Consider the following 27,817-nt stretch of genomic DNA (forward strand, 5'->3'; position numbering starts at 1 on the left):
AGGGCACAACGAGCAGAAGATTGAACCTGACAGCTGTAGAGACAAGCAAAGGAAGCACACTTTGAACGTTTGTTTAAACAAATCAAGCAGACATTTACATAGTATACGACCCACACACCCAACACACCCTACACACACACATGCTACACACATGCACCGCAAATACTTTCGGGCATACAATAAATCAAATGACAAAAGGAAAAGGTGTATTTAGTCGAAATGACATTTTGGGCCATGTGGTTGACAGTTTTTGTTAAGCACAAGAGCCAGGGTTCGATAAGCGAGGGCAGTCACAACAGTTGCCCAAGCTTTGGAAACTTTTTAAGTATAGATTTTCCATTAATGCTAAGTAATACTCTTTAAAAAAATTTAAATTTGTATAAAATATGAGTGAGTGAATGAGTGAGACAGAACAAAGATAAATTTACAAAATTTGACTTATTAAGCAAAAATTTGTTTTAAATTAATTTTATTAATTATTGATTAATTAAAGCAAAGACCTTCCCAAATATGAGTGAGTAATGAGTGAGTCAGGACAAAGATTTTTCATATTATATAAAGATTAAAAAAAAAATTATAAAATTTGACTTACTTGTCAACAAATATATTTTCAAATTTATTTTATTAAATAACTGATTGATTAATTAAATCTAAGACCTACCCAATTTAGCTGCTATATTTGATATTCCTCAAAAATATTAAAATATTCAAAAAATATGAGTAAGTGTGTGAGTGAGTCAGGACAAAGAGTTTTACATATATGGATTAAGAAATATATTTATAAAATTTGTCTTGTTTGTCTACAAATATATTTTCAAATTTATTTTATCAACTAACTGATTGATTAATTAAATCAAAGACCTTCCTAATTTAGGTGCAATATTTGATATTCTAGCCATTCACTGTTAATTGGTAAAAATAAAGGGTTTAGTTTGGAATTAATCCAACTTCTATCGGCTACTTAAGACTTTAGGACCAAAATTTAGCTTATATTACCTGAAAACAAGCAACCAAAACATTTAACGTGTTGCGTGTGACGAAAATACAAAAGATATTGGTTTTTGAGGCTAACCCATCCTTAAAAACAAAACCCAAAAACAAGCGTCAACCAATTGAGCCACACACAGATACACACCATAAGTATGTGTGTGAGTGTGTGTGTGTGTGTGTGTATGCTTGTATTCTCTGTAAAGTTGCAGAACTGTTTGCCCCTCCTGACCAGTGAAAATGTGTCACGTTTCTGTTGTGGAAAATTAAGATTTTTTCCCAGAACTTATTTCGGTTTGTTTTTGCTTGTTAGCCATTGACTTTTCAGTGAGACTGTATTTTTATTGGATTTTCTTGAACTTGTACTCAATCAGTCTTCATTTGCGGCTAAAAATTAAAGCAAATTGCATTAGACTTTTTTTTTTTTTTGGTCAAAGACTTTTAATGAAATCCGCTTTATGCTTGCCTTTAAAAGCTGAAATCAAAGTTGAAGAGAAAAGAGTAGAACAAAAAAACTAAAATACACTCGTAATTCACACATCAGTTCCAACTTCTCTCCGCTCTGCAATTGTGTCTGAGTAGCACATAAGCAAGCTGTTGAGTATGTTGCTTGTTTCTTGTGATTTTTCCTAGTATTTTCCTTCGTCTTTCGTATTATTATACCCGTTATTTACAAAAATAAGTAAAAGTGTATATTGTGTTCGTTGAAATGTATATAAAAGGCAGTGTATGCGCCTAGACTTTGAAGACTATAAAAGGTAGAGCAATCAAATTTGGTACACAGATCAGAATGGCGTTGAAGCAGTTTAAATTTGTTTTAAATTTATGATAATAAGTTTATTAATATTATCTATTAACTTACTTAACCGCAGCGAGATCGAACAAGTAGAACGGCTGTAATAGCTAACCAAAGTTATTAAAAATTAAGACAATGCAAGCACCCAAAAGTATGCAATAGTTTTTTTTTTAATATATATATTGAAATAAACGACGGGTATTCCTGTAGTCGGGCTTTCCACTTTAGCCAACTGGTTCCTAGTATTTTCTTTCGTCTTACACTCTGTATTTTTTTTTTTTTCAGGAAACGCAGCCAAGTGTTAGCCGACATTTACACGCTGCTGCTGAGCTGCTTCTGCTTCCGTTTGAAGCTGTTTTTCTGCCACTGTCTTAGACGAAGGAGTTGGAGTCGGAGACTCAGACGAAGCCAAAGGCAACAGAACTTGGACTCACAGTGGCTTCCACTATTGCTGCGATTGGGGGCGCACTTTCGCACTTTTACGCTCCCGCGGGCCTCGAGTGTGGATTGCCGCGCTACACTAACAAAAGTTTATCGCTTTGTTTCCGTTTCCGTTACGCTAGCGTTACGTTACGTATACGCCGTGCTGGTTACCCTAAAGCGTAACCTCCAGACGCTCATAAGATGTAATTCAAGCGCTTTGTGCGTGGGTGTAGATGCGATTGAGGGTGGTGGGTGATGGAGGGTGGTGCTGTGGTCCTTAAGGTGCAGGTGGAGGTGGTGCACAGTTTTACCTAAGTTCGTCCAGCGAAGCCAAAGTTTTTTCCACAGAACATTTGATTTTATTTATTTATTTCGATTTGTTTTCTTGTTGTTGCTGTTTCTGTTGTTGTTGTTGCTTTTTGCTGCGCCTTGGCCTACGTAACAATTTCCTTCCTATCGGTTTTGCCAACGGCATTTTGTGTGCCTTCTGCTAATGTGCATTTTATTTTCCGTTTTGCCACTGCCACTCAATTCGTTGGCCATTTGCTGTTGGCGCAGTCAACAGAGTTTTGTGTAAGTGTGTGTGTGGGTGTGTGTGTGCTACTGTATCTTGTATATGACATATATTGTTTTGCAAAAGATTTCTTTTGGTTTCCTTGGCGCCGCAGGAGCCACTTAATTTCGGAGTTACATTCCAATCACGTGCATATCTATGCCAATCTTTATTTCGCTTCTGCAAGTTTTGAGCTCGCTTTTTTCGCCTTCGTCTAACTGTCTGTCTATTACCTCTTACTCCTACCATTTGTTGTTGCTTTTTCATATTTTTATCTTGGCATTGAAGCCTTATTATTGTTTTGCGCGTCAACACAGCGTACGTGAAGCATGTCTATTATAAGATGGCTCGCATAGTATATCTTTTTGTTGTGGCATATGTGCGAGTACGAGTAGCAGTATTTTATGGCTGCTATAGTCTGTCTGATTGTGAGTCAAATGTTGTGGGCGTTGCCAATTGCTGAGCTGGCAACAGGGCCAACTTGGCAGGCGGTATTCCTGGTTTGGCTTCCATTTCTCGGCCTGCAACTGACACCTTAACTGTGGCCACAAAAGCGCACACACTTCAGCATAAATCCTCAATGAGTTGCCAGGGCTTTCAAGTTTGTTTGGCCACAATAAATGCTGCTCCAACTTAAATGTGGCAAGTTACAACTTTAGCTCAAATTGTCGCATTGATTTGCGCACAAAGTCCAAACACGTTCAGCAGCAAAATGAAGAGAGGGAGAGCAGAGGAGCTGAGGGAGCAGGAGGAGCAAGTGTCGAAAGTTATGAAGCCGCAGCGTGCAGGGGATTTAACACGTGGCATGAACTTCAATGCAACGATTTTAATATATAACATTTTTGACATTAATTAGCAAAAAGTTGCAATGTCTTCTAGCCAATGTGGCGTATACGTGATCTGTGAAATAACTTCTTTGCGACATCGCTGCGCAATCTGCACACAGTGCTGCGTGCAACATTTTTGATTGCCACCATTTTGTGAAAATGGCGCGTGCGTTGCTCATTTGCATTTTCCGCTTGCCCTGTCGCCAAGTTGCTCTGCCTCCTTAGATTTAGATTTGAAATTTGCATTTGATTTGACACACTTTCGTGCTGAATTTACCACACAGCATCAAATGCGTTCAATAATATTGCCATTTTAATTAATTACGTTCAGCAGCAGCAGCTGCAATCAGTGGCACAGCAGCCGCTCTTTAAAAAATTATAAATAAATCGCTTCAAATTAAGTAAAAATGCAAACACTCCTTGGGGGTCAGTAGCACTGAAACTGGAAATGCCAGAGTCAGAGCCAGAGTCAACTGCAACAATGGCCTTATGCGTCATGTGGCATTCGCGGTTGCATTCGCATTTGCATTGATAAAGGCTTAAATAAAACGACAAACAGCAAGCGTCATTGTCAACGACATCGACATCGGCGAAAGAGTGGCCTGAATTTAATCCATTATGCAATCGACGCCATTATCACTTCTGTAATATATTTATGGTGCTCGTAAAAATATGAAAACAAAAAATATATTATATTGCAACGTTGACAACTGCAATGCTGCTTAAAGTGTTGCTTTATTTCCTGTTAAACTGTGTAAGTATTTTCCATTGCAGTTGTTGATGTAAAAAAATTAAATTTGAATATCAGAAAAATGAGGATAAAAATTAATCAAGAAAAAATTATAAATAACTAATACTAATAACTTGTTATGTTACTTTATACTAGTCTAAAATTCATTCTATTATTATTAACAATACTAATCTTTATTGGTCTGATTGGGTTTTTCTGGGTTTTCCCCAATCCTAGCAACAAATCTTGGATCATTTATAATTTTTGCTTACCCCACATCTAACTTAAAATTTTTTTTTTTCTTTACAGTTCATAATTTATATTTTATTGTATTTGTAATCTTTAATTTAATATTCATAATTGGTAATTTTTTCTTTGCCGACTGCTTTTAGTCGTGCATAAATAAAAAAATAAATGAATAACTAATTGTAGCAAATGATTAGCAATATTGTCAACACACTTATGAAGTAGTGTCTTAAATTTTGCATTAAGTATAATCACACAAAAAAAAAAAAAAATCTAAAATTCAAGTTTTAAATTCCTAACTTATAAAAAGTCAAAGAAGTCTAAACAATTTAATCTAATTTAAAAAAATTGTACATACATGCATATTGACTAGTGCAATTTTCATAAGTTTCTTTCAACTTGTAGCACTGGGATATTAAATAAATAAATCTTATCTCAATCTAAACCCGAACTTAAGTATTTTGTACATGTTTTAAGAAAATTCGTGATTATCGTACTTCTGACACAGATTTTTATATAATATTCCGCAGTTTTTTCTCTTTGTTGCAGTCTCTTATATCATCATTTATTCTTGCTCTAAACATATATGGGTAACCCTCCTGAGAGCGTTGCCTCTCAGGATCAATAGCTATCTATATAATTTATTTATAGGGTATAACACAGAAAATCGAATGCAGAAAATTGGACAAATATTTACCAAAGTAGTAAACCAATTGCTAAATAAGTGATTCTTTATTTTATAAGAATGAAAGTGAAAGACAGACAAACATTCTAATAAAGACCCAGTTTAGTTAAAATAATTACGAAACAATGTAAGTCTTCATAGTATTTTGGTATTGTTATTTGTGAAGTTAATGATCTGGCAGGCAGGACAACTTTTCGGTGAGCTCCATCTGGGTCTTGATCATGGTGGAGAGTGTAATGCTCATCAGCATGTCCCGCACATTGGAGTTGAACATGAGACGAAAGCTCTCCGCATCCAATAAGGGCACCGAGGTCAGGACATCGTGCAGAGCACGTCCCACATGGTTGTCCGGCAGACGTTTGCGGCCAAGGACATCGTTGATGTAGCGCAACACGAGCTCCAGCTTCAGTTCCAGCTCCTTGATGGCCTCCACCACATGCACCAGTTCGGGCAGCATGCGACCCTGCTGTTTGGTCGGCTGCAAGGCGTACTTCTGCATCATCCGCAATGCCACAGACTCATCACCTTCGGTGTCCAGCTGCAGTACCGGCAGCTGTGTGAACAACAGGCCCTTGGTACCGCCGGGCACGCCCATTGCGACTGCGCAATAGAGGCGGGTACTCATTCGTCCAGCGCGCAACGTTGTGTCCACCAGCAAATGCAACGGTTGCATCTCCCCGCACTCCCGTGAGTAGAACGCATGCAATGCGGCTGCCGAGCGGGACAATGTTTTGCCGGTGCTGTACCAACCGATGATCTTCTCCTGCGGATACGTGATCTGGTTCAGCTCGTACATCTCGCTGGCGTACTGAGTGTCCAGCTTGAATTGCTCCACATCACCGATCTGCTGCTCCTTGTGCTGCACCGTAAAGCTGTTGGTTATATCAACAATGTCGTTGCCCTTGTCCCTGCGTCCCAACAACGTTCCGACCGACATTTTAGCCGATTTCGGACGACGCTCGTAGGCGTCGATAATTTGGAATAGCACCAAAGGATGCAGACGCACCTTGGATTGCATTTGATAGTTGCAGATTGACATTCTGGATTTTGTTAGATTTGTAAATTGTGCAAGCTCAGTTGAAGAAAGTTCAAAACAGCTGAATTAAGTTGGCTGCGCTTCATTTGGCACTGTGCCAGTGTTGGAAAGTGTTAACAAGTAGAAGCTGTGGCCTAAAGTTGGAATTTCTCAAAGTTGGCAGCACTGCTGATGACAAAAATTACAGACTTATCGAGTGGCACAGCAATCAGCTTTGAATATTAAAGTTTGCACATGAACCATTATAAAAAAACCTCTTATTTCTTATTTAGCATTTCTATCTAGTGTATAGAAATATGTTTATTGGGGTGCATCAGTTTATATGGGCCCAATAAATTAATGAATTTTAAAACATTTTTAAATGTTAAGAATTCATTTTGTAATAAATATGACATCAAAATAAATAGCTAGAAATAATGCAAAACATTTTTTTAAACATTTACATATATTTAAATGCAGAATGAATTAAAAGGCCAAACCATGATCAAAATGACATTCCGCTTGAAAATCGTTTCAGTTTTGATCAAGTTATGACAGTTTGAAGTTGGTCAGACTTCGGATTTAACCACTTTACATGTCCAAATTTTTGTTCAATTTTACATGATTTTTTACAAAAAAAATGAAAGGTCTCAGAATCAAGTTTAAAGTGTTGTTTTATACTAATTACGATATAAGGAGTTGATTAAAAGTGAAAACTTGAGATTTAAAATTTTGAATTTTCAAAATTTCAAAGGGGGGACCCTTACCATCGAAATCGAATCTTGGTCGAAAATAATTAAATTTTCCAAATGAACAAAATTTGAATGCAGAATAAATTTAGAGTCCAAATCATGATCAAAATGACATTCCGTTTGAAAATCGTTTCAGTTTTGATCAAGTTATGACAGTTGGAAGTTGAAAAATTAAACGGTTAATTTCGGTTAATGGTTCCCGTACCGGTTCCGGTGTTATTCCCTGCTTTAAACGCTACATCTCTCAACACAAATTTACAATTATTGTTTTCGTGCTGAAAACATCTTAGAATTAACAAACGATTACCATTTTTTGTAAATAAAATGTATGCACCCTAATGTATATATCTGTACAGATGTACCAACAGAATACCTATTTTCAATAAAAAGCTGTTGGAATTCGATTACCCATGACTGCACACCTTCAAAATGTTGTGTGAACTTGAAAGTGTCAAAAACTTTTCTTTGCTTTTGTGATCTCTCTCTGTCTCTCTCTCTCTCTCTCTCTCTATGTGTGTGTGTGTGTGTGCCGGTTGTCATTGTTGCAAATTTGGTTACTAACAAGCATATCCTTTATGTCTCAACTAAACCCCCAATTCCCAATACCACACACTTGAGTCACCATTTCCACTTGGGCGCTCGGCCTTTGCGCTTGACCGCCTGCTCGGGTTGTGACATATGGAAATGCCATTAAAGGGGAAGCACGGAGAAAAAAGAAACGAAGAAAAAAAATTAGGAAATTCCATGCAAACACTTTGATTTTGTTGAAATTTGCACAACAGCAAATTTTTCAATTTATAATCAAAACAAGTGAGGCACCGGGATGGCTACAAAATGTCTACGACCAGCTGATTAGTGCTCTGACCCTAAGATACAAAGGTTTTTTTTTTCCATCCATGTTCATTTTCATTTTCATTTTTCTTTTCATTTTTTATTTTTTATATTTTTTGTGTGGGCCTTGGCCATGGCACATTCATTCATTCAATCATCATGCATTCATGCATTCACTCGGAGTCGCTTCAGCTCGGACTTTATAAAAGAAAAAAGCTGTAAAAAAAAAAGGGATTTTGAAAGGTGCGCAAAATCCTTTTACGTATTCAGCAAACAACAACAACAACAATAACAAAAGTGGTCGTATCCTTTCATGCTTAAATGCGTTTTCTTTGGTTAGAGTTAGTGGCCATGTGAGTGTGTGTAAGTGTGTGTGTGTGTGTGTTTGTGAAAGGATTAGGTTCCACAGCATTTTTATGATTATTCTCACACTCCGTCTCGCTCGCTCTCTCTGTCATTTTGCTGGCCTGCAATGACGCCTCTGAATGATGGCCATAATGTAGACACGCGTCCTGCGTCCTTTCTAGCGTCTCATCCGCGTCCTGACGAGTTCCCTTTTGAGTTATGACTGGCACAATTTCTCTTCAGCCTTATCAGCTGCGTGTGTGTAGTCTATGCGTGTGACTGTGTGTGTGTGCGTGTGTGTGAGTTATATGTGTGTGTGTGGCTCACTAAATTGGTTTCAGTTGGGGCGTGGCAGTAGGCGTTAGGGACATGTTACAGCCTGATTAGCCACTAGCTCATTAGTTATCGGTTAGTTTAGTACGCTTTTTTGTTATTTAGTTGTTGTTGCTGTTGTTGTGCGTTTAACTGTGACTCAGCGGCTGCTGTTTAGTGCATTAGTCATGTTAATTAAGCGAATGGTCAAAAGCTTATCATAATGCATGTAGTCGTTGGCCAAATTAAGTCCATTACAAGCGCCCAACTTGAGTTAAATCTATATTAAATTACATTTTAAATTTCAAGTTTCAACAGCAAGAGCAACAATAACTAGTGGGAAAGACTTTAGTCGAGACACCGACTATAGGAATACCCGTTACTTATTTCAGTATATATAAAAGTACTTTATAGAAATTGATAACTAAAAAAAACTACTGCATACTTTTGGGCGCTTGTATTGCCTTAATTATTAATAAGTTTGGTTAGCTATTACAGCCGTTCTACTTGTTCGATCTTGCTGTGGTTTAGTGAGATGATAGATTATATTAATAGATAACGTTAATTACCATAAAAAACGTATTATCTTAAAAACTGTGGTTGTGTTGGTCTTTCATACACTACAACGCGCACAATATACCATTTTTTGTATTTTTGAAGTAACGGGTATATAAAGCGGCAACAACAAGAGGCAACAACAAGAGGCATCATCACTTGGCAGTAAAAAATATGCTACACTTGGCCCAGCGGCAGTTAGTTTGCTCGTACTCGTACAGTACATACTCGTGTATAGAGAAAACCATGGAACAGTGAGAAAGGGCGTCTATTAAGCAGGCGCATGCACACACAGAGAGAAGGAGAGCATGAGAGAGGGAGACGGACAAAGCAAGATAAAGTGAAAGGCAGGTGCAGGATGCGGGCGCCTGAAGAGCTTGTTTCCTGCCTCCTGCCTTCTGCCTCTGTGCTCTCTCGCTTTACTCACTATCAAGACAGCAAACAAAACCAATGCAAAGGAGCATAACACACACACACACACACACAGACTCACACACATGTAAGGCAGCCCAGCATCCGCATCCTGGCCATGCCCAGCCAACCAACCAACCGGCCAGCCAGTCAGTTGGCCAGTCGAGCGGTTGGCCAAGCGAGCGTGTGAACAGTCAGCAGCTTTTGAGCCAAAGGCGAATAAGGTATGTATGTGCGAACATTTTTCATGCAGAAATCTGAAATCTGTTGCGACCATCGCCAGTTTCGCCTTAGCATTTGGCTAAGTTGCCAGTGAAGCTGGCCAGTTGCTCTTCCACCTTCCCGCTGTCCTGGCCATGTCAGTTAAACGCGTGCCACGTAGATAAGATTCTATTTGCTGTGCCACAATTGCCACTGCCACTGTCGCTGCCTCAGTCGGCGTCTGCGTCGACGTCAGCGTCGCAGTCGTTGGCAACTGTTGACAAATACCCGAGGGGAACTTTTCCCGCACCGCATATCATTTTTAACAGAGATACGAAAACGTTGCCAAAAATGTGTGAACAGTTATGAAGATTTGTGTTGCACCTGCCCCTAATGATGGCTTTAATGCCACAAATGTGCTCTTAAAGCTGTCTCCAACCTGTATTCGATTCTCGATCTTTTTGGCAGTTGTTTTTCCATGTTGTCTTTTAATTACGCCTTGAGTAGAAGTTTTCCTTTTACTTTGCTTCACTGTTTTTGATGAATATATCTTTAGATGCTAGCAGAGATCGCAAGTAAGACTTATTTTTGTCATGAAACTTAATTTTAAATCTAATTTTTCGATAAAAATAAAATTATAAAAAATTAATCAATCTAAAATTAAAAAGAACATTTTTAAATATAAATGGAACGTAAAAATCTTCTGAATCAAGTGGTGAATTTTCAAAATCTAAAAACCAATACGATATGGAGCTCAATATGTTTTATTATAAAACAACAGAAATCGAAAAAATATCAAATTTTCTAGATGATAAAAATTTAAATGCAGAATCAATTTAGAGGCCAAATCATGATCAAAATGACACTCCGCTTGAAAATCGGTTAGCTTTTGATGAAGTTATGAGAGATCAAAGTTTTTGAAAAAATGTCAAGGGGTAAGTATGGAAAACTGAATGATAGATGGCTTAAGATCGAAAAATTATCAAATTTTTTAAATTTTTAATATTTAAATGAAAAATCAATTTTGAGGCCAAATCATGATCAAAATGACATTCCGCTTGAAAATCGGTTAATTTTTGATGAAGTTGTGAGAGATCAAAGTTTTTGAAAAAATGTCAAGGGGTAAGTATGAAAAATTGGATGAAAATTGGCTTAGAATCGAAAAAATATCAAATTTTCTAGATGATAAAAATTTAAATGCAGAATCAATTTTCAGGCCAAATCATGATCAAAATGACATTCCACTTGAAAATCGGTTAATTTTTGATGAAGTTATGAAAGATCAAAGTTTTTGAAAATGTCAAGGGGTAAGTATGGAAAATTGGATGATAGATGGCTTAGAATCGAAAAAATATTAAATTTTCTAGATGATAAAAATTTAAATGCAGAATCAATTAAGAGGCCAAATTATGATCAAAATGACATTCCGCTTGAAAATCGGGTAATTTTTGATGAAGTTATGAGCGATCAAAGTTTTTGAAAAAATGTCAAGGGGTAAGTATGGAAAATTGGATAATAGATGGCTTAGAATCGAAAAAATATCAAATTTTCTAGATGATAAAAATTTAAATGCAGAATCAATTAAGAGGCCAAATTATGATCAAAATGACATTCCGCTTGAAAATCGGGTAATTTTTGATGAAGTTATAAGAGATCAAAGTTTTTGAAAAAATGTCAAGGGGTTAGTATGGAAAATTGGATGATAGATGGCTTAGGATCGAAAAAATATCACATTTTTTAGATGATAAAAATTTAAATGCAGAATCAATTAAGAGACCAAATCATGATCAAAATGACATTCCGCTTGAAAATCGGTTAATTTTTGATGAAGTTATGAGAGATCAAAGTTTTTGAAAAAATGTCAAGGGGTAAGTATGGAAAATCGGATGATAGATGGCTTAAATTCGAAAAAATATCAAATTTTCTAAATGATAAAAATTTAAATGCAGAATTAATTTAGAGGCCAAATCATGATCAAAATGACATTCCACTTGAAAATCGGTTAATTTTTAATGGAGTTATGAGAGATCAAAGTTTTTGAAAAAATGTCAAGGGGTAAGTATGGAAAATTGGATAATAGATGGCTTAGAATCAAAAAAATATCAAATTTTCTAGATGATAAAAATTTAAATACAGAATCAATTAAGAGGCTAAATCATGAAGAAATTGACATTCCGCTTGAAAATCGGTTAGGTTTTGCCAAAGTTATGAGAAATCAAAGTCTTTGAAGTAATATTTTAGAAATAATATTTTTTAATTTAGATTGTTAAAATAAAAGATGTATAATAAACTTTAAATATAAGCTGAAATTTTGTTCATATATATTTATTTAGTTTTATTTTTAAGTTAAAATGTTATTATTCTATAAACTTTTTTTTTTTGTTGATAGAAAATTTGTACAATCAAATTAAGTCTTATTTGCAATCGAAAGATTTAATCGCGTTGAAATCTCACAGGAAAACAATTCTATTTCTACAACATTTTTGTTATTTGTCGTGACACGCTTCCATCTCTAGCATGTGCCCCTCATAGCTTTAATTCGTTGCACGAAGTGGCAGCTTCTTCTGCTGTGCAAGATTGTGCCCTACTTTATTTTGTGCTGTTGACTCATCTCTGTTGCTGTTGTTGCTTTGCTGTTGCTGTTGCTGCTGTTGCTGACCCGCATTGACATTGCCGCTTAGGTAGTCACCACTGCACCGCTGCACCGCCCAACTCAGCAACCACTCAACCAACTAGGATACACCCTCACTCATAATTTACTGCTCGAGGTTGAGCTTCAGTTGCATAAAAGCTGCTTTACCTATTTAGCATAATTTTTGTTATTTTCAGTGCTGTTGCTGACGTCCATCGCAGCAACGTCAACGACAGCGACAGCAGCAACAACAACAACAACAACAGTTGTAGCTGCAGTTACAACAACATCAGCATCCTTTTTGGCCAGCAACGCTTTTTGAAGCACTTTTGTGCATCTTTTTGGACATTAGCCTGCTGTTTAACATTTTGGTTGCAGGTGTCGCTGCTGGTTTTGTTCTCTATTCGGTTTTGCATGCCAAATTTGTAGACTGCTGCTGTTGCTGCTGCTGTTGACACAGTTAAACAGTTAAACGCTGCTGCCCATTTATTATGCGAATTTATTGCGGCTGACAAAATGCAGTTGCATTCTAGCCGCAGTTTTGGCAACAACTTTTGAGCCAAAATGTCTTGATAACTTAATTAAGGCAGTGGTTCAGTGGGCGTGTGTGTGTGTATGTGTGTGTGTGTGTGTGTGCTCAGGTGAGTGGATAAGTTTATGAACTTTTGGCTAACACAGACACTCACACACACACATATATACACACACGCCTTGTTAGGCAAACAGACAACGCATTTTCGCACTCGCGTAAATTACCAAATAAGCGACGTGAGAATTTGCATGAGTGTTTGAATGCACACAGATACACGCACAAACACACACACACACACACACACACATACTCATGCCAGACAAATGTCCGCCACTAGCGTTCAAAGTTTACCTTTGGTTGCTGCTGCAAATTTGATTTGGTTGCGCCTCTGAGGAACTTTAACTTGCATTTTGCAGCTGCATGCGTGATTTTCGAATGTCTGTACATATCATAGAGTGTGTGTCTGTGTGTGTTCTCTATGTATATACTTACGTATGTATGTTTTGTACTATATGTATGCAGGTAATTTGGGCAACAATGCAACTCCTGCTGCTGTTTTCACATGTGCTGCTTTTGCTATTGCTACTGATGCTGGTCTAACAGCACAAACATATGTATGTATGTATATATGTATGTGAGGGTGTGTATGTGTGTGTGTGTGTGCGCATCTTTGCCACTAAGTGGCGCAAAGAGCTGCTGTTGCACCGCTAACAGCTACTAAAAACTCAATTACCAGTCAACACATTTTCCAGTACAAACACAGACACACCCACCGCACACACACACACATACCACACACACGTTACCACACACACGTTACCAACTAAGACCACGTCATATGTGTGTGTGTGTGGGCTGCAAATTGAATTTTTGTACCAAGAAATCTGTTACATTTAAATTCGAAATGAAAATTCAGTAAAATAATTTATCATATATTTTTTCAAAGTTTTATATTTTAAATAAGATTAAATTTTTGCTAATAATTCTACAGCATACTTAATAAAACGTTTTACTTTGTTAGCAGCTTTAGTTGATTTATTTAAATTTAATCTTGATATATTTGATTTTGTAAAATTTAATTTAAAAATGCTAATAATTTTTATTTCGATCAATTTACAAAAGCAAATATTAAAAAAATGATAACAATGTTTTTGTTACTGTTAACTTTTTTTATGCAAATATATGAGCAAGTAAATTATTGAGTTATTTTCTTTTTTTATATTAATGAACTTGTATATAAAATTTATGTTCTTTTTTAGTAATATAAATTTTTTAAATGCTATGTTAATGCCACATAAATTAAAAATGTTATTTAGAAATTATGAATTCCATGCAGTCTGCCACTCTTGATTTCTTTCTCTTTCTAACTGCCAAAAATATATAGAGCTGCTTTAGCTGGAGCAAAACTTTTTCCATCACGTATTATGAATTTGAGCTGCATGCAGAGAGGAAATGGGAGAAATTGGGAAGAAGTGGAAGCTGCAGCTGCAACAGCTTCACCTTTAGCGTGTGTTGACTGTAACTAATTGCGAATTAACGCCAGCCGCATTTGCATTCGCCCTGCGCCCATCAAAATATGTGCATGTGGTATTAAAATATGTTTGGGAATACAACTTTTCGAAGTTGGAATTAATGTGGGCCACAGGCTGATTTGCAGTTGCATTTCAAATTCATATGGCAAAAGTTTCAGCTGCTGCTAAACTAAAATTCAAATAGAGGCGCTTTAAATCGCTATTAAAACGCGCACAAGCAACTGACCCACAAGCACACCCACAACACACACACACACACACACACACAGAGGGAAGGTTTTTGCCACTTGTAAGTGTGCATATTTTGGCAACATTTTGTGCGCACATTAATTTATGCAAATAGTTGAAAAATATTAATGGCTGGCTGGCAGCTGCTGCTGTCGTATGAGCCAGTCTCTAAGTCTGTGGGCAGAGGGGAAGCAGAAGCAGAGGGATAAAAGTTCAAACAGTAAATTGAACAGGAACAGCAACAGCAACAGTTTCAGTTTATGCTTGGGTCGAACTTGTAGCTAGAAACTGGACTGGAACTGCGAGTTGGGCCAAGAGTTGCTGCTGAGAGCGACATTTGAATTAAATATTTATATCTTTAAAAAGTTGAACAATTTCCGTTACATTATGGCGTATAAAAGGCAATAAGTGCCACAAATACAAACTCAGTGCCAACTGTCGAGCGCAAAACTAAATGCCCTCTCTTTCACTCCCACTCTCTCTCTCTCTCGCTCTCACGCCCGAAAGCAGACTGCTGAAAATATGTGTAAACAAAATGGCGCACAAGAAATCAACTTATGGCGCACTTCCGCCAATAGTCAAACATTTTATTTTATTTCATTTCATTCCATTTGATTTCGTTTCGTTTTACATTCTCGGCGCGCCATTCACAATGGTCAAAGTGCTTTGAGTATGAAAATTAAAATGAAACACAACGGAAATGCTACAGAAATCAGCCAACTGGCATCAACTCTTGCCCCAAAAAAAATTCACCTCCCCCCGAACTCACAATATGCCCCTCATTGACCCAGCCGAAACTTTACCAATTTTGTTATAGGTTTTCATTCTGACTGTGAGCTGTGGGTGAGCAAATCAAGTAAAAAAATTGTTCTGTTTTGTTGTTGTGGACTGCGGAAAATGGGCATTTCCCGTGGCAGTCAGTCGAATGGATAAAATGGCCAAAAGAAGTCAAAAAAAAAAAAAAAAAACAAGAAGGAAAACTTATAGCCTGAACGTTGACTGGTCAATAACAAGGCCAACACTAATAGCTTCATTAGCCACAATAACAACGAAACTCGCATTAAGCACCAATAGTTATGTGTATGTATTTTTTACTGCTTAATATGCATAGTTGTTCAGTTTGTATGCAAATCTAACAGTTCGTTAGTGCATTTCCCATTTTTCAGAGCACCCTTTTTTTTTTTTGTTTATTTTTATTGGCACTCTGTCAATATGGAGGATGCACCACAAGCGCTTAAATATGCATGCAAAATTCCATTGATTTGTTGTATTAGCTTTTGTACACAAGCGAACAACCGAACAACCAAATAACTGAGCAATATAACAAACCGCAATATGATGAATTTTACCCTCAAATATGTGGATACAAAAATATAATATAGTATACATTTGCCTGCACAGAAATTTAATTAAAAACCGAGCAGAGTTATAAACTATGATGGCAATTTTTCAAATCAGTTATATTAGTTATTGACTAGCATAAATTGTGTTGCAAGTGATTGAAGACTATTCTTTGACGCTATTTGAAGAGTTCATCAAAATCTATGAAAGTTCTTTTGTTTTTCTATAAGCTGCTTACGTCAATTTAAGTATTTATATATATTTGAATATCAGCCTTAATTGCATTCCTATTTAATGCACATTTAATAGACTATATATAATATATTTGTAGCATATAATTTTCCACTTTTCCTCCATGTTTTTCAACACAGCAAATGTATCAATTGCACAGTCTCTTTGTCAAGCATTCAGTTTGTTTTTTGTCCCAATATTAAAATGTCCTTTGCACATTTTATACATTTGTCTGTATGTATATATATATATATATATATATCGAAATCAAAATCACGACCATCAATGGACGACGTTTTGTATTTATTTTGGCCGGAATGCTGACACATCAAAGTAAAATCAACTGAAAAATGACATGTGCTCGTTAGATTCAAACATACATATAGACTGTACTCTGTCTGTATTTGGTATTCGGCACTCAGTACTCAATACTCAGTACTCGGTACTCGGTACTCGGTACACGGTACTTAGCTCTTAGCGGCTTAAAAGCTCAATGAACGAATATTGTTTGATTTTGTACAGCATTTTGATTTTGGCATCGCTGTTGTTGTTGCATTTACAACTTGATGAAACGAATGGTTGTTTATTTTGTTGCCCCCACCACCACCCACTGGGAATTTCCAATAATTTTCGTTGGCAAATTTTTTGCTCGTTGCTTTTCAATAAAGGGATCCCAGAACTATCGATTCAAATAAAATTTGGCATCTACTCCACGAATGCTGCAGGCCAAGCATCTATTGTATGTATGGAATTACAAATATTCTATATATATATCTACATACAAACAGATATTGTAGTTGGCTATTAAATGCCATCAATAGAGCCATTGAAAGTCATCTATATTGCTGGCCAAATCTGGATTTCGCAAGCTTAAACAACATTTGATTAATCTTTTAGAGTTTATAAGCAGCTTGAATTAGTAGAATTTGATAGTTTGATGCTGTTATCAATTATCGATACTTGTTAAGTGGTAATCGTTTACAGCTTTCAGAAAATATTTTATTTTAATTTAAAAAAAATATAAATGTTGAATGAAATTTCTTCGAGTCTGTTGTAGAACTCATTTAAATTATAGATAATAATTTTAGTACTTCAAGTATAGATGCATTTGGTAGTTAAATACATACATAAGATAGGCGTTAACATTACCTGTTAGTGTTCATGTTAATAACAGAGCTTTAAAAGAAATTTAATAATGTTATTATAAGCATTCGGTACTTAAATACATACATAATTAGGCGTTAACATTACCTGCTAATGTTAATGTTAATAACAGAGCTTATAAAGAAATTTAATAATGATAATGTTAACAGTGACCACCCTGTCACTTTAGCAATCGATACTCTCAGACTGAGTAGTTTTAAAATTCATTCAATCACTATTTTGCACATAAGTACATGCATATAGTACTTATATACGGCTAGAACATTTGTGAATCGACAAATAATTACATTAGTTTACATTTGTGTTCAATATAAACGTCATTTCATATTCAATATTGGCAAATAAACTGTAGGACATCTCGCAAACATTCAATTTTGAACAAAATAGTTGTCATAAATGTGTACATTAATTTTCAATGTTTACACTTACCAAATATGGTTAACAGTACACAGTTAATTGATCGACTGGTTAGACATTTCAAGTGGTAGTATTCAGCTGAAAATAAAGAATATAGAGAAATGCAATTTCAATAAGTTAAAAATTGTAAATTAATTTGCAAAATCAATTTGATATTCAACTAAATGAATTAGCCACAGCACGTGTCAATCAAAGCTGACCGCTGCTCTTTATCTTGCCAATTAATTTTTAATTGCGCCACTTTCCAATCAACAAATATAAAAAAAAAAGAGCACAAAAAAATTGGTATCTAAACTGCTTGCGGAAATACAACTGACGGGCGTAACTAATTGAAGTTCAATGGAGAAGTTAATGATGACATTAAGACTGGCAACAACCAACAAATCAACACAAATCGCACTCCAAAGAAGAAAAGATGAAGAAATGAAGAAATGAAGGCAAATCACAAAAGGTAGGCGTTAATAAAATTGCTGCAGTGCCTTCAGCATTTTAGCTAAAATGAAAGCGTCAAATGTATTATTTAAAATTCCAGCCGGGTACGCGTGCAAAAAATCAAGGAAAATAAAATAAAACCAATAACAATGCTTTAGCCAAAAGTGCACAGCCAATAGATACTCTGTAAGCTAATATGCAGAAGAAATTTGCATAGTTTAATTTCGATATAAGATAAAGGCAGTCTAAAAATTTTTTAAAAATTGTGTGTTTTTAGTCATTGCATAGACAAAAATTATGTTTTAAGGAAAATTGGTCTTTGATTTTGAAAGTCGTAGTTCTAACAAGAGCTTTGATACCAATCTTATAAAGATCGGACTAAAAATACTAAAGATATGCTAATAATATAACATGATAAAAATTTCAACAAAATATATTTTTAAACTCAAAATGCGGGAACTAGAAATTGTAAACACTGTTAATAACGAATTTGGGTTATCATTTTTAAATTTTTTTGATGCATCTTAATGTTTACATTTGTTATCTTATTAAATTAATTGACTTTTGAAACTCACTCTTATTTATAACGCTGTTTATACATTAAATGCATGCAGGGTATACAAAAGTAAAGCACAAAATAAATGACAAGAAAAAAGAAGTGTACTAAAATTAGGCAGCAACGAAGACCTGAGACACAAGAGAATGTGAATGGGCCAAAAGAGATTGATTTCATGCCAAAATGAAAGAAGAGAATCGAAAAGCAACAGCCGTCAAAAAAACTGGATGCCAGTTTGATCTCAGCTTGTGGCTCGTTGTTGTTTTGGTTTGCCGTTTGGGCCAAATGTCCAAGCCAAATAACTGACGGGAACAGAACATGCCGATGGCAAACAGCAAACACGACAGACGACAGACAAGCAGCTGCTGCTGCTGACCAAAATGTGGGTCACCTGAATGCGTAGCTTTCAATTTTTATAACGTTACCAAAAATCAAAAAAAAAAAAAAAAAAATAAATAAAATAAAGAATGAACATAATCGTTGTGTGTTTTAACTTGTTGTTGCTGTTCTGCTGCACTACTTTCAGCTGTAGATCTTCCAGAGAACTCTTTCGAATGCTCTTCAGACTGTCGACTGTCAAATTAACGACTGACTGTTGCTTTGATATAGCTATTTATATGTAGAAGCAACAAATCAGTGCAACTTGCCAATTGCCAATTGCCACTTGCAACTGGCTGCTTGCATCATGGTGGCACACTCGTAATTGCCGCACTTGAGCCACTTATCGAGCACGCTCTTCTCCACTTCTTCTCCTCTCTTCTCCCCACTTCTCCTCTTCTGTAAGCGCGTCAAAATCCACTAGAGAGAACACAAGAACAACAAACATGACTATTCACTTGACTTGGCGAAGAGTGGAGCATCGAGTACCCAAAGCGGACTAAATCAAGTGTGGCACACACACACACATACTCAGACACATTGGCAATAAGCTATTTAAAAGTGTTCGATACGCTTTTTATTATGGCCAAGACATTTGTTTATTGATATTCTTTGACAGCAGCAAAAATGAAAGTTGCTTGGCTAGTAAATGAATACAAGAATGAATACAAGTATTACTGAGTATACTCATAAATCGTGTTGTTCACATTTTCATGTCGTTGTTGTTGTGCTTGTTGTTGTTGTTGTCGCTAGCCACCGTAGACACTAGCCGGAGGCAGCCTGTTCATCCAACTGCTCATCATCCAAGCCGAACTTGGTGAAAAGAAGTTAATGCCAAAAATTGCAATATCATGTTATTGTCACAAGTGAGAGTGTGTGTGTTGGTGTGTGTGTGTATGTGTGTGTGTTTGTCTGCTGCTAATGAAGGCAACTGCCGACAACCTACTGACACTTTGACCGATTTTTAGCATACTAAATATAGTAATTTTGTCATTATGGTTTATTATAGCGCCTTTCGCCGCAAAACTTCACTTTACTCCAGTCGAGTCATTCAATTTCACACACACACACACACTCAAACACACACACACAGATACAGCTAGAGCAATACGTGCTCATTTCCAGCTGCATTCCTCACACCTTTTGTTGGCTTTAATTAGTTTGTTCTTGTTGTTGAGGGGAACTCATAAATCCGCAGACAAGTCGTGTGAAAATACACTCACACACTAGTGAAATGTGTGTTAATCAATTCAATTAAAGTGGCAGTACTTGCGAATTTCAGAAATTTCTGATAGTTCATCAAAGAAGTGCTAATGAAACGAATCTCAACACACAATCAATGGGAATCTTTTAGTTGACCCATTTACTTAACCAAATGCTGTTATAAGTATGATCGCCGCGCATTTTCTTTTTTGTCAATCGCACTAAACTGGTTTTGGCTTTTGATTTTTTGTATTTGTTATTTGGTTCTGGTGCTAAGCATATGCTAATGACACTTGCTCTGCTCTTCGAGTGAATTCTCGGACTCCGAATGCGGTCAAAGTTATTAACTAAAGTGGCATTTTGTTTGTTTGCCCTGCAACTGTAAATAAGTCGATGAGCTTGAATGTTGTGTTGTATGTGCTTTGTTGCAGCTCGCTTGTTGCTGCATATTGAACCAAGAAAAAAGACCAAAAAACTTGGCCCAATTTTGTGCTCATTAGGCGTAAACTAAACTAACAAATGAAGTACATCTTAAGACTTAATTCAAAGTCGAAAGCAACACACGCACATTACTCATGCGTATAATTGAGTCATTTATCGTTGACCTCAGAGTTGTTTGTTTTGTTTTGGTTTTTTTCATAAATAGAGCATTAATTGGGTCATGTGCAGTGCGTTGGGCAACTGAAAATAGAGATGGACATCAATACAACGGCGCGTATACTTCATTTACGAAGCCAAAGTTTCAAAATCCATAAATAAGTAGCCGCCCCGTTGGAGCATTACATGAGTTTTACATTTTCCCCATGGCACTTAGCAAATACTCTGCGCTTTTTCTTCGCCCTCTTTTTTTTTATGATCTAAACTTTTGGCTGTTTGTTGCTGTTGTTGTTGCTTTACTAATTTCTGAGCTGTGCTCGCATAGAAAATGTGTGTGTGTGTGTGTGTTTGTTTGGTCAAGACTTTTGCACTCAATGTAAGCTGCATACTTTGCAGCGCACACTTTACGGCTTTCATGAATTTTAGCCATCGCCCAAAGTGCAATAAATCATAATTTGCTAGTTTTTCTAATGGATTATGGACAGCACTCTCCTTTTAGCCCGGCATATTGCCGCTGCCGGACATGGTCTGAAAAGCGCTTTCAAGTGCTGATTGAGCTGTTGCCATAAATGGTATGGTATGGTTAGTTTATTGTCCGATAAGTACTCGAATTAAAGCTCACATTATGTTTGGTTGTGACAAGAAATTAATCACTTTGTTCAGCTTGTAGTCATATGTTATCTCTGACTTGCAGTTGTTAATTAAACAATGGCATTTTAATTTATTTTTTTATTATTATTATTATTAATAAACATACGCAGAAAATGTTAAACGATTGACACAACAATTACAATGATTAATTATGTTTTATCACTGGAAATTCAATTTGTATATTGTGTTTTTGACCCTTTGATGGATTGTGAAAGTGATTGCATAAAATTAAATAAAAACTGAACAAAATGTGGGGAAGAGCGAAGTATACAAAAAGAAACATAAATATTGCGAGTAAACGAATCCACATCGACACCATATTGTTGAAATTGTTATTATTTTAAGGCAATGAAAATACACAACATTTTTTCAACACGACAAAATATATAAATATCGTGTGTAAATATATCAGTCGTAAATTAAAAATTAAAAATCAATTGTCGATAGTCACACTTGATTAAATATCAATGTGTCAGCTGACAACGAGATCAATGTAGCTTAATAACATCATAGTTAACATTATTATTAACACAGCAGCTCTGGCTGAAGGTCAGAGCATAACTAAAGATATTACAAAGCAATAACAATAATTGAACAATATTTTAAAGGCATACAAAATTCATATTCGACTCATGTTACTCTCTATATCCTCATTCACTGACACAAACTATGACAACCCAACTGGCAAATGTGTCAAAAGTTCAAAGTCATCCGCCTACAATTTGTGAACATCCTAAGAACTGAGTGGCAATGTAAGGGTTAAAGAAAAGGGTTAAGACAGCTGCCAGCAGATGACATTAACACGAGAGATGCGCATGAATTATTTCAAATAAATACATATGTATTTATGTCTGGAGTGAAATAAGTTATTTGCATTGCGTATACGCCATGTAGACAACAAACAAAAGTCAGTCTGTCTATTTGTCTGTCGGTCTGACCAAGAGACTAGCCAAGTTGGCTTAAACACGCGAATATTGCTGCTTGGAGCCAATGCAATATATAAATTAAATTATAAATTCTTCAGTAGCAAGTGCAATGTTGCAGTCGAGTCAAAACTCTTGTTGCTGCTGCATGCAAAAACTTATTTAAGCGAAAAAGAAGAACAAAAAAATCTTTATTAATAAATGTGCAATGAACAAAGTAAAATATTTCACTCCCATGATTTCACAACTTTTTGGCTTGCAAACTGTTTGAGCAGCGCTTCGCGTCGTCTAAAAGTTCCCATGACATGTGGCACGTTGACTGACTTCTATGCTACACTAGTGTGCGTGTGTGTGTGTGTGTGTATGTGTGTGTGTGTGTGTGTGTGTGTCGTGTTGCCAGCAACATGGCCACAAGTCAACGTCAGCCAGCGATGTTCGTGCTGCTGTCGAGCAGTGAACGGCTTTTGGCTCAAACTCAAAACCCAAAACTCAAAACTGAACACCCAAACTATATGGGTATGCTCTGAGCACATCAAAAACTTAGATGCTTTCAAATTAACCTGTGCCCAAAAACTCTGTGTGCAACCAAATGCTCTGCTCGCTGCAACAACAACATACTTTCATTGCTGTTGTTGTTGTTGTTTCTGCTGTTGCTGTTGCTGCCACTGACGGGCAATGAAAATGTGCTGCAATACAAGTACACTGATAAAAAAAATATATTCTTAAAACAATGTTGTGGTCTCAAAATTTAGAATTCTGGTCTAACAATGCGTCGAGAACATAAAAAGTTCTTATTGTCAAGGCTGCAAACCTCCAAAATGTTGGTAAAGGTTCGGTTCGGCGGTTCGAACCATAGAGCAAGACATCGGTTCGGTTCGCCAATTGGTTTATATACGCTTTGAACCCTAGGTTTGGGTTCGAACCTTGGTTAAATTTCATGCAAAAAAATATTTTTATTGTTATAAATTTTTCTCTACATTTTGAACTTATTAAATTTTTTTTAAATAGAAATCATATTTTTGATGATAATTTAAATGTAATTGAAGATTTAAATATGACTTATTTTAATACGAAATATCATATAATTACGTTATATTGAAAACCATAAAATTTATGTAATTAATTTTTTTTACGAACCGAACCTTTTATTTTGGAAAGCGGTTCGGTTTAGGTTTGGGCAAAGTAAATAATTTCAAGGGTTCGGTTCACTATCTGGTTCAGGCTGCTTAAAAACCCGAACCGAACCGGTTCTACGAGGCTCGCTCGTACCGGTTTGCAGCCTGGCTTATTATAAAAATAAATGTTTCGAAAATTAAAGTTAACAAATTATTTAAAATGTGAAAGATTTTTAAGTTTGTTTTTTTTTTTTTATAAATATATAGTTTTTTCTGGCTTGGTAATTTTTGTTAAATATTCCTTTACTATGTTATCTGTAAAAAAAAAATGAGACTCTGACCCGCGCTTCATGTGACATATTTATACTTTTCTAACAACTTAAGATTTTTTTCCATCTATTAAGAATTGCGATTTTTTAAGATTAATATTCTTAGTATTAGTAATTATTTTTTTTAAAAACAAACTGTATAAGATAAATGTTCTTGGTCTTTGGTTGGTTCTTGGCTAGTCTTTTTTTTCAGTGCAGCAGCCACTTTGATGCCCCTCAGTGAAAGAACAAAGCAACAACATTGATTAAAGCAAAGCCAAGTCCGAAGACTTGCAACAGAAGAGTCTCTTCTGTCTCTGACACATTTGCAATGAGATTGGCTTTCTATGAGCAACTAAAACTTGAGCCATAACTAAAAAGCAATAACTAATTTGAATCAATTTTGAAGCGAACATCAATTGACCTACCTCAACTGGCAGTTTACGGCAATAATAAATAAATATTTGTAGTTTATTTTATGCATTATTCTCAGCTTTACTTCCGTGCTTGAACTGAAGACGTTCGAAAATCTGTTGTTGTTGTTGTTGAGAGTTAAGACATTGTTGCATTGCATAAGCAGCTGATAAACTGGCACATAACAAACTTATGGCAAATGTGCACGCCATGCAGGCGACGAAGAAGCTGAAGCTGAAGCTGTTGCCATTAAAAGCTGCTGCATTTTAATTAATCAAGTTAACAAACAGCAGCAGCTGCAACAGTGGCAACTGCCACGCTCATCTGTCAACAACAATGCGCGCCACAAATTAATTACACGATACTCCACAGTGAGCGTTGCAAGGGAGGAAATTCTCCCTCTCCCTCTTCCTCTCTCTCTCTCTTGCACCTCTACGAAAACAAACCAGAAATCCAAAATCTAAAATACCAACTACAAATGCAGATGCAGTGCATCATTGTTTAATGTGCGAGGTTTGTTTGCATGCGATTGGCAAATTAGATTTAGTCTAATTATGGCATTGGAAATGCAACAATAATGCCAGCAATTTCTGCCAAATAAACTGGCAGTCAAAGTTTTTGTGAACTCCCTTAAAAACAGACGACAGCAAATAAATGAATGAAATAAAAACAAAACTCGAGGCAAGAAAACAGCTGAAGCCAAAATCAAGTCAAGCCAAGTTAAGGCGAGCCAAGACATGGCCCAAAAGTTGTTGTAAACTAAGAATCGAGTGTCTCTTCTCTCTCTCTCTCTCTCAGCTCTAGGGGAAGCTGCACTTAATAATAATTAAATATTTTCGCCAATTATAGAACCAGCACATAGCTATCTAAACGGGCAGCCTTAGTCATTGCTCTCTCTCTCGCTCTCTCTATCTCCATCTCTCTCTGTATCATTTGCTGTCTCTTCGACTGACTCGGCTTGTATCTCAATCTCTATCTCTATCTGTGTATGTGTGAGACACACTCAGCTGCATAACACTAATAAATAGAATTGCGTTTAATTAACAAAAAGAAAATTGTTGCTGCCGTCGAAGTTGCACAGCAAAAGTTGCTCCAACTGCCTGCCTCCTCCCAACAACAACAACTACAAAGACAACTCAAACGAGGCTGCAACACAATATTTAAGTTGGCTCAGATAATAGAAGTTGGCAGAGCCAAAAGTAACTGTGCCACAGAATGAATGCTCACATTCAAAGTACTCATATTCATAGGCACATTCGTAGAGCACTCACTTTGTTAGCATAGCACAATTTTTGCAATCTATATTCATTTGACTTTATTACAAATTATAAACGTACCTTAAATTTCTGGTAGTCATTTCAAGAATGAAAAATGTATATACATATATTTGCTTCAATTTCAGTCAATTGTAATAAATTATAGAGAGAGAGAGAGAGCGAGAGAGAGCGAGAGAGACAGGCAAAACAGATAGACTTCCGATTGAAGTAAATTTTGTTTTAACAAAAATCTTTTAAGAACTTTCGTTGAATATATTCTCAAGTCAAAAAAAACTAAACAAACTTTGAAAAAAAAAAACAGGCTGTATAATAGGCTGCATCGATTTGTATGGCCAACAAATTTTAAATATGGTAATATAGAGTTCTAGAATGTTTTCATCAGGAGACCATTGTCCAAATATTAATTCCAAGTTTTTGAGTTAAAAATTTAATTTTTTTTCGAAATTGTTAGCATGTTTTAGTTTTTTAAATTTTAATTAAAATTTCATAGAATCAAAGAACTAATTGTCCTTAAAAACATAATTTTCGTTCATACAAGGACACAATATTATTCATTTCAAAAAGGTCTTTATTTTAAAAGTATGGTTTTTTGGTGAAAACATCTTAGAATTGACCGTACATATCGAATTGGTGTTAGTATTTTTTTGTGAAAAAAATCTATGCACCCTACTGTATAAGCTGTAATGCAGAGTAGCTTGATATATTATTTATTTAGTATTAAATATACAAATTATATTATAATTTATAAAAAAAACAACATGGAAGTTGCAATTTCTAGCCTAAAACTTCCTTATTATAATTCTAAATATAATTTCCTAATATAAAAGTTTTAAATCTGTTTAAGCTAATTAACTAAAAGTTCTATAATTATTTTATTATAAACAAGCAGCATTGCATAAGAAGTTAAATATTTGATAAGCTCACAATTAATTTGCAGTTTGTTGAATTTGCCCATAAAAACGGCTATAAACTGCCTTTTACAGTTGGTCTAACTTTGACCTATCTGAGGAGAGGCTAAATGTAACTGGTTATTATGTCATGATGGCTAAAAATCTTTGTTGCTTGCCTGGTCAGTTTTTATTTTCATTTCTATTTTTTGTTTTGGGCTGGAATGGTTGGCATTTTGGGCTAAGTAGAAATGCCGAAGCCACATGCAACTGTGAAATGTTGCACGTTGCACGTTTTGCCAATAGTCGTAGCTAAGAAACAGCAACAGCTGCAGGGTGCAGCTAGATAGTTACATAGATACATTGATGCATAGATACTCGTGCGAGTATCTAAAATTACAGATGCGCCACTATGTTGCGGTCATTACATGTTGAAGCAAAGCAAATTGTCTGACTGTCTGTCCGTCTGTCCGGCTGTCTGACCGTCTGTCTGGTAATTATTAACTGTTGCAGCAGCAGAAGTTGAGGATGAAAATGGTAGCATTATCATTTAGTTACTGTGCCAAGCTGAAAAGGAAGTGGGCTGGAAAGTGAACAGAATGAACGCATCTATAATTTCATTTCATTTTTTGTGCAAGTCACAGTTGCAATTTCTTATTTGCTGAGAGCTGTGTGGCACAAACTATGAGCACGTCGTTGCCTTATTTATTTAACCGCAACAGCAACCGCAATAAGAACAACTTGCAACTTGCAACTGCAACACAAAACTGCACTAATCTGAGTCGCATTTAGAAAGTATCTCAAGCTCAAACTCAAACTCTCAAGCTCTCAAGCTCTAACTGAAACTCTGGCGCTGTCAGCTTAAGTTTGTTACCAAACTGGCCATAATGCTAGACACTGGGACAGACAGACAGACGGACAAACAGACAGACAGACAGACAGACAGACAGTTAGTCCAGGCTTTGCCTGTTAATGCCTTGCATAAATATTGCGCATTGTTTTCTGCCTTTTTTTTATACATTTTTGGGGAAACACCAACACACACACACAATAAAAGAGCTGGCAAAAAAAAATATATAGAAATGATAAACAAAGCGAGTTGAATAGAATATTATGGCAAAAGCCAAGCTAGTTTATGTTTCGACTGGTTGGCCAAGTTCTTAGTAGGTTCATTAAAATCACATAGCTGCCACACACACACATGAACACACACACACACACAGGCACATATTTAAAGCTGTTGGGGAACCTGCAACTCTTCTGTGCTCTGTGTTCTGTGTTTGCTTCTGTTGAGGCTTTGGTAAGTCATGTAAACTTGACCAAATGTAGC

At 36.0% G+C, this 27,817-nt stretch overlaps 1 protein-coding gene across 1 annotated transcript; it reads right to left on the bottom strand.

The window, feature by feature from the left end:
• Window positions 1-5,273: 5,273 nt before the first annotated feature.
• LOC117784292 (eukaryotic translation initiation factor 3 subunit F-2) lies at window positions 5,274-6,286 on the bottom strand. Its single transcript, XM_034621990.1, has one exon. The coding sequence runs from the start codon at window positions 6,284-6,286 to the stop codon at window positions 5,414-5,416; it is 873 nt and encodes a 290-aa protein (XP_034477881.1). The 3' UTR covers window positions 5,274-5,413.
• Between the last annotated feature and the right edge of the window lie 21,531 nt (window positions 6,287-27,817).

This window comes from Drosophila innubila, assembly GCF_004354385.1.
Source record: "Drosophila innubila isolate TH190305 chromosome 2R unlocalized genomic scaffold, UK_Dinn_1.0 1_C_2R, whole genome shotgun sequence".
NCBI lineage: Eukaryota > Metazoa > Arthropoda > Insecta > Diptera > Drosophilidae > Drosophila > Drosophila innubila.